The sequence below is a fragment of the Tubulanus polymorphus genome, chromosome 1, assembly GCF_964204645.1.
Source record: "Tubulanus polymorphus chromosome 1, tnTubPoly1.2, whole genome shotgun sequence".
Lineage (NCBI taxonomy): Eukaryota > Metazoa > Nemertea > Palaeonemertea > Tubulaniformes > Tubulanidae > Tubulanus > Tubulanus polymorphus.
The window spans coordinates 10,449,541-10,462,576 of NC_134025.1; the positions used below are offsets into that span (position 1 = coordinate 10,449,541).

Sequence of the window (13,036 nt, forward strand, 5' to 3'; positions counted from 1 at the left end):
TTTCAGCAGCGAGGGCATCATAGCAAGTGCAACTAGCGTGTTTATTTATAACCGAATCGTAGTAAATGATTAAAGTGTTTAGCGCGGTAAGGTGAGATGAATTCGCCGTTGATTGACAAGCGTTATTCCGTCGAACTGCCACTCGCCTGCTGCGTGTACAACTTGAAAACTTTTCTAGAATTTTACCATTTTATTACTGTTTTTCTCCTATAGGAGCACACACCACACATGTTCGACAGGTTTTCTCCAGTCGGCGCAGACGCCATGGAGGAAAAAAAATGAAACCACTGTTTCATCGAGCGCTATACGGCAATACGATGGTTCGGAATTATACGGTGCTGCCACCTTTGATTCGACAGACTTTCCAAAATGTTTATCTATAGACCCGAACCCGCAGCGGGCAGTCCTATCGTGTTCTTTACTTAATCCCCGTACGAAAATTATCTTCCCATTCATTGAAATGCAAATTTCCTCACTTCATTCCAACGCCACGAAAATACTGTATAAAAGAAAAATACAGAATGAGTTTATCGCATCGAAATTAACTTTCCGAAATTTGCAATTTTGCAATAGGTTAGGCATGGCACTTATCGGTCATTACCCAACCTATTTTGGTAGATAACCAAACAACTAAATGATTAACCTCAATCGAATAAACTAGAAAATTCCTTTTTTTGTGACTGAAATTACTAGGAGGAACGGATATGTGGACACAAGGATAGCGAGATAAGAAACAACATGCGAATAACCTGTCCAGGGTTTGTCGTGCGCTTACCACTCGGCGTATTAAGCCTGTATAAAGTGGTAAGAAGCGCGTAATAAGATTACCGAGAGAGGCGGGAAAAGCAAGTTATTGGTCGTTATCGCTACCGAATGGGAGTAGTACTGGCAATAACGAATGGCGGTGGGCGTGCCATCAAATGACTGAACATCGAGAAAATGCTGCTCATATAATTGAGGTGATTATCTGCGGTGCATTTAGACGTTTTAAATGATCTTATCATTTGCAAATGTCAATGTAAGAAATGCAATTCGACAGGTTGCCGAGGTATTAAAGGTCATTTTCACAACAGTAAGCAATCACACGCTCCTCGGCTAGAAGACTAATGATACGTGTGTGCGTGTGCTATATATCGTATATAAACATATTAACGCTTACCTAAAGACAGAGGACGCGCATTGTTTTATACTCGGGGCCTACTAAAAGACAATATCCGCGTGGCCAAAATTTGTTCTAGTATATTTCAATTATATATAGTGACGATGAACCTGATGCGCCCGGGAAGCCACCAACTTCATGACGTTGGGAACATTACGAATCTAGACTGTGGAAACGGCAGCACTGTTGGAAAATTCACTACCAACGCGGTACAACGATCTCCGTTCGCTATCCAAGATATTCTAGGCCTCAGTCGACCTCAGGATAGAGCCTGCTCGTTTCAAAATGAAGCTATGTCCGGTTATTCTACCGCCAACCACATGTTTCAGGACCCTACGACGGCGTATATGGCCGCTGGAAGAATGTTACTGGGGCCTAGGAACGCTTCGTCTCATTGTTTACCGTCCGAGCCCGGGCGATCGCAGGCGGCTTGGAACCCGAACGCCGCTTACCACTCGTACGGGACCGATTCCACGAACTACAACCTGTTTCGTTTCGGAAATAACCAAGCCGAGCACCACATGCACCAGTCGTTAGCGACAATGCAGAACCTAGGTAGGTTTTCACTTTTGCTGCTTATCTCTTTTTCAAGTCACCCGCCTGAATATCAATTTCTATCGATTTTTCTGTCATTCATACACCCGTTCCATTCACTAGGCGGGTTTTATGAGTGCCACTGACGAGACGCCGAGCCGTCGAGAGATTAGTCGGGGCATTCCGGAATGGCGTTTTTTGTTTACGCACGCAATTCCGAATTATACTAATATCGAAACTCGAAACCGCACAAATTCTGGCGGTTTTGGACCAGCACTAGCTGGCTCCACAGTAAAATACCACACAAGTCAGTACTAATAAATGCAAAAATGTCGTTATCAATGAAATGAGACATGAAACTGTGAACACGACTCCAAGTCAGCGCCATAACACAAACCGTCTAACAAAGCATGTTAAAACAATGTTTGAGATATGTAACTGATAGTAAATGCCTTTTGACAGGATAAACGCCCTCCAGTCTGGCCAATTTACGAAACAATATTTACATTTTACTAAAAATGACAAGTAACCCTGCATTAATAAGACAATTTTTCGAATACCGCTCAAGGCGGCACAGTCATTCACATGGGTCGATATCGAACATGTATGGATTCTTTTTGAGAAGAAAAGAACAGAACAAAAAAACGACATCGTCTGCACCCTTCAACCCCTCGAAAAATACGGCGTTTAGGATGAACTGAAGAATATGCACCTGAAAGATACTTGCTTAAAATCCAATGTGTACGCCGACTTGACATGTATAAGATGTCCCCCGCTGACAGATCGACGGCCTGTCAGTTACTGGATAGCGATACACCGAATTTTATCCCAATTTTTCTACAAGAATTCAAATCCCTGCCTTAGTAAACCAGCGGGTGTGTCTGCTTGTGTGGTACCACTACTGTGCTGGTGGCCATTTTACGAGCCTTCGAGAGAACGGCACCCACATCCAAATGGATTACTTGACCTATCGAAGTTAGAAATTTGACAATTTCTATTTAGACTTTTCTTAAATTGTAGATTACTTTCGTTCAGAATATCTTACGGTGTCGATTCAAATTCAGCCGCAAATTCGATTTCATTTATATGATTTTCTTTTTGAAAATACTGTGCATAAAATTGAAACCCCTGTTCTATTCAAAATGTTATCCTACGCAGCGATATTAACTTTTAAAGTAGAAAATGCCTCAAATTGTCAGTGATGAATGTGATGGATGAAAGCGTCATTAACTGTCATAGCCGTGGCTGCGTGGTGACGGCAGATGTTAGTTCAGAAATTTATGCGCAGATGGCACCACCTACTTTCTCAAAAGTGCGCACAACTAACTATTTGGCAAATAAAAATCAATCTATTCTAGATTGTTTCGAGTTTTTTTGACGCCGTAAAACCCGCCGTAACAATAATGTTGATGTGCACTACGTCATCGATATTGGCGTTTCGAAATAACAATTTAAATTGTGAATTTTGGCGTTTATTTTGTAATTAGATGTATTTCATAACCTTTATTCTATTTTTGATAGATTTTGTTATAATAATTTTTCAAATAAATAATTACTTTTGAGGGGATATGCACTACGTCATCAAAATAACTTTATTGATCCTTAATATCATATAACTTACGTTATATTATTTATTGTAGACAATATTGAGCGATATGTCTTATTTTTCAAGGTGTTAATTCAATTTCAAGTCAGTATTTTGTCACGCATTTGAGATTAGAGATTTTTCCAAAAGAGGATGACATCATAAGTATTGATCCACATTCAATTGTGCCAGTCCTAAGATATATTCTTCCAATCAGTTATATGGATTTTTTAAATTGCCGTGATTTAAATCGTTCAGTGCCGTACATGGTTGGCTGTATATATTTCAGTGTTTTAGTTTTCTGCCTTAATATGCACTGACTACCAAGTTGAGGTCGTACAACGCGGTTTGCACTCGGTTTGCGTGTTTCATCTCATCTGCTCAATAATCTTAAGATAGTGTTAACGGCCGTTTCATGAATTTAATAAACATTTTATTATCATCTATCTAACAATTATATACTAGAAGCAATGTGTTTTTCGCGTAATTTCAAATGGGTTAATTAATTTTATATTGAACGATAAATCTACCGCCTCACTCACGGAGAGTTAGTGAGCCTTTCACCCAGATTACACTTTTTTACATCATTTCATAAAAGATCCCATTATTGCCGCCAATTCATCATCTCGAGGGCGCATGGATGTCGAGTATTGATTTCCTGTATGGTATTCGTCTGTCGCGCGTGCGGCCCGCCGTGTGAGTGTGCCGATGAAGAGTCCTACAAGCAGCCGACATTTGCATTTTCTTTCACGCATGAACCACTCAACTTGCCTTTTCTAAACAGTTTTCTTATTAAAGACCATTTATTCCGAGAGAAAATTCATTACCCTAATATTTCCTTCCATAATTTGCAATTATCAGTTGGAATGGCTTTAGAAGCTCTCGACCGACTCGACTTGATTGCCTAATCTTCAAACCACACGCTCAAGTACAATTTCAACATGCCAGTAACGGCACTTGTTCCTACTTGATCGGACGGACTACAGCCGTCCTCAAAAACACGATGATCAGTAATGTATTCTAATATTTCCTGGCTAATATGTCATCATCAGTTAATGAAATAAGTAACACGCGACATCTTCTCGTTCTGTAATAGATTGTCGACCAGATTTTGCATTTACTGATGGCGGTACGTATGGATACTTTCCCCAAAATATATAACTCACTACAGAACTGTAACTTTTGTGATTTTTTCAAGGTGAAGATAAACAGATAAACAAAACTTATAAATGACCGTTATTTCAATCTGAAGATAGTTTTGGTGTGTCGTTTGTCAGAGAACTGCTTGAAAAAAATCCTAAAAAGCTTGCATTATTGTGAAAAAAATGTAAAACTTCGATAAACACGATACAAATCTATAAACCAGTTATAAACTACATAAAGCATGAGAATGGCACTTGTTTTTTTGTGATGATGTTCATGTTCAAATACGTTGAGGACGACAACAAGTGGAACTGGGTCCTATCCGTATCGGGATGTGTAAAAACAGTTTCGATGCACCAGGCACTCTAGTTGATCGTTTTATAATAAAATCCACTATACCCTTCCGAGCCACTATCGATAGTATACATGGGCGCCATCAAGCACCCATCATTACAGTAGAGTCCGGCGGCATTGTCGTCTGGCAAAAGCGATGAAAAACATTTCTCACTTTTGTCAAACAGAAACTAAAAACGAGGAAACATTTAGCTAATGTTCTGCGACTATCAATTACGGGGATCATCTAAACAAAAACGCAATCAAGGTATGTCAACAAATTGCGCTGCAGATTTAACAATCCATTTGAGGCAAATTGCCATATGCTGTAAATTATATTGGCTCTGGGTGAAACACCGCGTTGTCGAAGCGAGCTCTGAAATCCCAGAGGCACGATAGTTGCCTGTTTATCTTTCCCAGGTAATTATTGAAAGCTGCGTCGAACTGTATCGTTGATCGAGGCGATCGAGAATGATCAACAAATATCATTAATTTTCATCGGAAATTACCTATTTATTTCTGTGTTTGCAAACACACCGTATCCAAACTAGTGTTTGTCTAACCATTCGCCTGCACCATCGCAGTCAGTCGATCGTATATTCCGGCGAACCTTAGGCATTATTTCATATACGCTACGAAGCTATCATAAGTCCGCATGCTGGTTACAATACCGAGAACAAAAAAAACATCATCTTTCCATAATTCCGTCGGCGAAAACTGATGAAAATGCGTTTCCATTATCATTATTATCGAACCTTAATTACGAAGACTGTGTCCATATTTATGTTGTTCATGCGTTTCAAAAATAAGATCCGCCAAGTGCTGCTTTTACAGTTTGTTCCTTACATTTCCTAGTTCTGAACGTATAAAGCATTAATCCATTAATCGATAGCATGTGACGATATTGGATTTGATAACTTCTTTTATGAACGACCCGGCCTTTATACTCACTTTTCACTTCAATTTTCCCCACTTTTTACCACTTCCAATAGCACAATATTGCATTTCATTGATGATATACATATTCATAAACATAATTTTCACTTCTGTTTAGAAAAGCATTCGTAAAGATTCTCCATCACCCATGAAAAGAGTCCAATATATAAGGTTTAGAAGATGAGTTGTATCAAAAGTACACTCTATGTGAATTTTCGGTTGTATGGATATATAGATGTGAAAGGAAAACGATATTTTGTATTCGTTTCAGGCCAAGATGAAGACAAGACTGAACTGAATTCCTACTCAACGCCATCTGCCGAACGAAAAAAGAAAAAACGCAGGCGTCATAGGTCGGTATGCAAACTTATATCTTTCATGCTATGCTTAAACCAATTCCAGATGCAAGAATTCTATAGAATAAAAGCGAACGATGGAGAAAGATAAAAGAAAGCATTAAAAACCGAATAGAATTAAAATTAATTTTAGTGCAACAGATGCAAGAAGTATTTCTGTAGGGATGGATCTGTGACAAATTTGTCCGATCATCCTGGTTGTTTCTGTAAACGTGTATTAACTATTTGTTTGTGAAAACACATTTACTTGCTTTCGGAGCGAACAAAAGGAAAGGAGTCTTTTGCCCCACACAGTTCGCCCAGAGCACCGCGATGAGAATTTCTCAACGAAATTCATCAAACGAATATTAGATTATATGGCGGCCAATTGCTATCAATCTTACAGTTAAATACAGCAGTGGCTGATGTGACGTGAACGGGGGACAGACGAACAAAGCTTCGCGCGAACGGAGCGTGTACAAGACGTCGGAATCTGTCCGTCCGTCGCATTCTTAAAACACCTAATGGATGACATAGATGTGTCAATAAGAGAGTCGAAATCAAAACAAATGGGTAAACTAAGAGTCCAATCTGCCGGGCAAGAATGGACGGAAATCATATTACGCAGCCACCCCAAACGTAAATCCTATATGTAACGAATATCTCGAAAAGAAAAATGGAAATTTTTACGTTCCCGTCTTTTATATTTCTAGGACGATATTTACAAGTTATCAACTGGAGGAACTAGAAAAGGCGTTCAAAGATGCCCATTATCCCGATGTCTATGCGAGGGAAATTCTATCTTTGAAAACGAATTTACCCGAAGATCGTATTCAGGTAATATATTATCAAGCGATTTCTACTGAACAGTTACCATTATTAATGGTAATATGTGATTTTCCATCAAATTTCATGCGCCTTGTTTGTTGTATCATCGGACAAAGCAGAACCTATTATATACAAAGAAACAGTCGTAAAAAATTTTCAATCATAATTTGATAAACAGAATTCAGAGGCAATCTGAACGGTTTTAGGCATAGCAGATAAATCACCATTTCGAGTATAAATCATCGAATTACGTAAACGAATGCGGATCCGATTTTGCGAGCAATATCGCTGATTTAGGGCACTGCTCGATCTTAAGATTCGCATAATGAACGGATTCATGCGATCGGGCGAAGAACGTGTCCTCCAATCTCGGGTGCAAGCGCGTTCTCCGACAACAAATTGCGATAACTTGCACGAGAATTAAATTATTACTGCTCTAATCTTCTCTAAAGCTTAACTCCCTGGCGAGTACACCGTACTAACAACTTATTTTTCAATTACTGCGTTTGTTCGTTCCAATGTCATCTCCCAGATCATGGTAATTTTTCAATTATCACTAATCACGTCACACGGACCGCGCAACTGCGAGACGCGCGAAACATCGCTCGATCGGTCGGGGACCGAATTCCCGTCATCTGACGGTATTAAAAACTAATCATGTCTTAAGATTGCTCTATAGTGAGTAATTGTTCGCGGAATTAATATACCGGTGATAGATGTTTTTTAATTATTCATCGAACAATCATAAGAAGCCATCGCAGGCAAACAAGCGAAGACAAAATAGATGTTTGCTTTGCGACGCGAACGCCATTGATTTCTTGGTCGCATTTCTTGAAATAATCAGATATCGCGAGCGAGCTATCTAAACCAGCAGACTGAATTCTACTTAAAAGTAGCAAACTGAGTTATAATCCTAAAACACATTCTTTTCCTGCGATTTTAAACAAATATTTTGAAAAAACTGCCAAATTTCAAGATACGTAATCAGGAATTTCGTTACTTTATTTTCTAAATTTCTTCGGCACTGAACGGACAACTTGCCAACGACGCTTCGGCAAGTTCTGACAACTAATGAGTTTATTAAATCAATTTGCCGAGATTAAGGGAGATTTTTAATTTGTATAAAAGCAATTCAGGCAAACTTGCCATCGTGTAATTGCTAATACCGACCCGTGCGAACGCGTTTGGCGGCGTAGCAAGAGGAAAACGATGGCTGAGTTGAAAGTGGTTTTCATCGCTTTGTGTCACTCATTACGGAATTTACGCAGACCTAGCCTAATACCGAATGACAGGCTAAGTGCCTTTCGTTTTCAATTAATGGTGTAGAAGTATTCCCAATCAGATTCTCATCGAAATAAAAGTAGCCATCGGCAAATCGAGCAGCAACGATGACGTCACCACCGTATCGAATTTATCTCACGAATAAAAACAGCGAATAATTTCAGCGAAAGGCACTCTCCAAATCCATCGAGCCGATGAGAGAAAAAAAAACGGTATGAATTTCATACCATTAAGTTTTTCGTAATTCATTTTGCTGATCAAATATATTTCTATCGCGCAGGTCTGGTTCCAAAATCGAAGAGCTAAATGGCGGAAGACCGAAAAGCGTTGGGGAAAATGTAGCATAATGGCCGAGTACGGTTTGTACGGTGCGATGGTCCGTCACTCGTTGCCCCTACCGGAAACTATTGTCAACTCGGCCAAAGACGTCGGCGATCTCAAAGATTCGGCAGCTCCTTGGTTGCTAAGTAAGTTCAGTTTCATTCGATAAAAGTGGTCGCAGAAGTTGTGCAAGGTCTTTCATGCACCACCTAAAACGCCAAGCCCTGAAATTACGCGGGAGAATGAAAATATTAAGCTGATGCCTAAAAATGTTTGTCCACTGTATTTCCAAAAGGGATTAATGTTTTCCCATGAACTTTCTTTGGGCGCCCTTTTAGTTATATGATATGCCCTATTTTGGGGGCGCACCCCTCACTGAGTCAGACCCTAGATCCGCCCCTGCAATGGTTCTTTGATGTTTTTGATTCGATTCCCTATTAAGAAAAGTGTTTTTTTTTAAGCCAAAATAGAACCGATCCACTATTGACACAAGCGTGTGAAATGTGTGGAAACAGTCCTAAACCATCATTATCCATTTTTAAGCAGGCATGCACAAGAAATCGATCGAGGCGGCTGACCATTTGAAAGAGGCTAACGGCGCAGACGCATTTTCGGATGATACTGACAATCCATCGCATAACAACAATAACAACGACAACAAAAACCACAACGATCACAAAAGCAAAGACGTGCGATCAAGCGATCGACGGACTGAGAGTATAGCTGCTCTAAGAGCCAAAGCCCAGGAACATAACGCTAAACTGCTCAATCGATTCGACTCGTCAGACATGATCGTCGATACGTCACACGATCTGCTCATCGGGGGGCTCGGGGTAAATTCCGAGTACGGTGGCATGGCTCCGAATAGGTGATTCCGCAAAAACGCTAGGCCTGATAATGAACATGACTTTGATGAGCTCTGAGAACTGGAAGAACTCCCTCGTTCTGTGTTTCGTAATGTGTGTGTATCGTCGGATAAATATTGATAAAGATTTTTTTGTGTACATTTGTATGTGTACTTACTTCGCGAATAAATGGAAATCAGAGTGTCGTCGTTATAAAAGTGAATCGAATTTACCTATAGAGATGATGCATGGGCGTCACACGTATTGGACGTCACCGCGTCATATTGGACGTGCCAAGTAGCAGTGAACTGTGACCTTTTACTTCGGTCAACTACCAGCGTTTGACATCCAAGGCGAACTTCGGTTATCAGAGTTAGTCGACTATGGCCGAACTAAGTGAAACCATGGATAGTCCATGGTGAAACCGAATGTCAGTTAGTCGGACTATAGTCCGAAAAATGTCGATCACGGGATTGAGGACGGTTGCTGTATAGTTCGGACCAGTTTCGAGATGACCGACATAGTGAAATGCGTTACGTCGGTTATTAGTTCCGGCCACTAGTCGACTAGCTACGAAAACCGGAGTTCGTCCAATATGACGCGCTGGGATTTCAGACGCATTACCTCCGTACCCGGACTCTTTGTAAGGAGCAGCTTTGAAAACTCATTTCGTTAGACTTTTATGTATGGATGAAATCTATCTCAGAATGTTCAGATCTCAAGGATAGAGCTGGGTTCACACCGTGTAACCTATGAAGAAAACTCACGAACGAGTGAGAGTTGAACGATGTAAATGAGAAAAAATTGTCCGCGTTTCGGATTAATCAGAGGAAGTCCCCAACAAAAGTGACCTTGACCTTTTCACTAAAATAGTTATTGCAATAACCAATTGCTTATAACCAATATATACTTATTCGAAGTTTTGTACTAAATATTGTAAGTTGGCCAAGTGCATATTTTTCTAGTTACGTACTTCAAAGTGTAGTTTTCTTCGGAGTTCCGACTGTGGACCCAGTTTCAGATTCGAAGGCACGGCCAACCAACATTCGGGAAACCCATAGCGATTCGAACATACGTATACGTGAATTTCATGTGTGTGGGGCAATTATTAGGCTCTTAATGTTTCATAGAGCACGTTTACTTCGCAGCGAGCACTTCTGTATTCTATCGACTCGCTCGCAGCACGAGCTCCGTCCGGGAATATATCCTCGCGGATCAAATCTAAGTAAATAAGAAATGGTAACCATATTGTATCCAGTACAATCGATTCGATTTCCTTCGCGTTTTATCGACAAGCGCAAAAATCCCAACGCGAGGTATTATTACTATCGCGAAGCCTCTCGCTACCCGGCGTTCCTTGAGTAAATAAACTTGAATCCTTGCTGTTTTATCCATTCGTTAGAATCAGTTGAATTTTCTGATAGTTCTGCGATGAATTCCTGTTTCTGGACCTAGTTCAAAAGTAATGAGATAAATATGACTTGATCGATAGTATATTAATGATATCAAGTAATCGTCTCTAAAATGTACGTTCATGCCACAAATGGGAGAAATATCCTGGATAAATCAAATTCAGAAAACCCGCACATATCACAGGAATTATTGAAAAAAATCGGGAATCTAAGATGAAATACACAAAAATAAAGTATCACAACTACACGAACGCCATTTGATATCGCCATAGAAATCTATTGGAATTATGGATAAATGATATTTCATCTATGGTGAAATACAATGAAATACATTCGTAACAATTGACTGAAATTCGCAATGCGACACGAATTTTGAAAGCATCGTGAAGCTACATGACCTCTGCAAGAAATAATGCATATTACAGCTCTGCGTGAGATATCACCATTAGAATCGGCCAAAGTTCATAGGATCTGAACATCTTAAGCTTGTTATGTAGCTTGATATGAACGCAAGGTCGACGAACTGTCGTACGAAGCTTCCAATTAGCAGCCACTAATAAGCCAGGTGAGTAAATTAGGATGAGAAAATCGAAAGGCTAATAAGCTATACATAATAATGTCCGGCTGTATTGATTATAGATACCTCTTTCTCGACTTTCGCCACGTTGTGTGTATAGGCTCTTGTTTCGTCCTAGTACCAGTTTAGAAAACAGTTATACCACCAAAACAATTATACCACCATTTCAAATTCTTCGCAAGGTTCCAAGGATGTGAATTTCGAAGCTGGTGCCGTTAATGTACCAGGAAGAAGGAATTACAGATCGGGTAATATGATTAATTATTTTAAGCGTTGTACGCTTTCCCCCCGGTGGGGATTCGGCTGCACGTCAATACAGCCAAATTAATCAAGAGATCTGAAAAATTACCAAAGATGCGTGGCCGCCGACCAATCTGTACAAGCAAATTAGTGATCCGCAAACATCACCGCGTGAGGCAGATTTCAGCACTCTTTTGACAATATGATACAAATAAGCTATTTTATTGGGGCTGACAAGTTTCCTGCTATTAAATCAATTAGGTATTAAGCGTTCTGTGTTCTTCCGATCAGACGATATTAAACTTCAACATGATTGGCGCTAGCGGCGGTCTCGGGTAGCGAGAAACGCGCGATCGGGTGCATGTGGCCGTCGCCTACAGGGATTCGGCTGATGACAACGTCACGCACACACACAGAGAATCAGCAATAATGTGGTGAATGGTTAAACGGCGGATTTAATTTGTTAATTTGTCGACGAACGACTGCGAAACACTAAGTAACAATTCGGTAAATTATTCATCTAGGGAAATCTGATGAACAAATTGCAATCATTTAATTAACCCCGGTGTTTTTAGCTTTTCACCAAATATGATTTGTCCAGAATTTAAATACCTTTTATTTAAACAACATAGACAAGGTTAATGTATTGCATTGCACGACTTCATGCGAAAATTATTTCATCGAATTATGCCGGCAGTCTGAATACCAGACGATGTGCAACGGCTAAATACTAGACTCTATGCTATAGGAACTTGACTGTGTGAATGCAGAACTTAACAGACTATTTTTCCAACAACAATTCCCGATGAAACATTTCACATCGCGAATATAGGCTATACGTATATACATAATACGACGAAGCCCCCCGTCGAGTGTCTATCACAAAAATTGAAACACAATGGCAGACGTGTTTTGTCATCCGTCTGCATGAACGGTACAAGAGAAATAGATCAACATTTGGTCAGAGGGCGATCAACCACCAGACGACGCACAAGAAACTGGTTAGCTGCACGTGTCGGTTCGGAGGGTATCGATAACATGCGTCCACAGTCGGTGTTAGACATATAATATTATTGTGCGCGTTTTCCCATGATAAATCATCATCTCATTCGATTAGATGAACGGGAAAGAAGTGATTTTCTTAAATTCAATTTGTTCAAGAATATCGAATTACAAGTGTATAATTATCGGGACGGTTTTCGTCTGATTAATGCGTCACCCGTCCGTCACCATCGCATCCTCGTTACAATCCCAAAGCCGGTCCATTCAAGTCTGCTGCAAAATTTAATTAGAAGGCTAATCGTTTCCGTATATTCGCCGTACTGGTTTTTATTGGATATGCCTTATGAAATACCGCTTATTGTTGTTATGATTTATGTGCCTAAGTTTATTAGCCATTTGAAAGTTAAAATGCAGCTGGAACAATGGGATGCCATGATAATAGGTAATTTTGTCCGCGTTCGTAGGATTATGAATGCTTAACTGCGGTTGATGAAATTAGTTTTTT

At 40.0% G+C, this 13,036-nt stretch overlaps 1 protein-coding gene across 1 annotated transcript; it reads left to right on the top strand.

Annotated features, from left to right (window-relative positions):
* The first annotated feature begins 1,263 nt into the window (after positions 1–1,263).
* LOC141901647 (visual system homeobox 2-like) lies at positions 1,264–9,358 on the top strand. Its single transcript, XM_074789069.1, has 5 exons — positions 1,264–1,714; positions 5,962–6,043; positions 6,739–6,862; positions 8,415–8,601; positions 9,002–9,358. Exons 1-5 carry the CDS (start codon positions 1,264–1,266, stop codon positions 9,325–9,327), a joined length of 1,170 nt encoding a protein of 389 aa, XP_074645170.1. The 3' UTR covers positions 9,328–9,358.
* Positions 9,359–13,036: the final 3,678 nt, after the last annotated feature.

What these genes read in the sequence shown, in the direction of transcription:
- LOC141901647 (XM_074789069.1), top strand. Translation starts at nt 1,264, where the DNA reads ATGAACCTGATGCGCCCGGGAAGCCACCAACTTCATGACGTTGGGAAC. An exon ending in AGCGACAATGCAGAACCTAG is followed by an intron (nt 1,715 to 5,961) that starts GTAGGTTTTCAC and finishes TATTCGTTTCAG; the next exon opens with GCCAAGATGAAGACAAGACT. An exon ending in GGCAGCTCCTTGGTTGCTAA is followed by an intron (nt 8,602 to 9,001) that starts GTAAGTTCAGTT and finishes ATTTTTAAGCAG; the next exon opens with GCATGCACAAGAAATCGATC.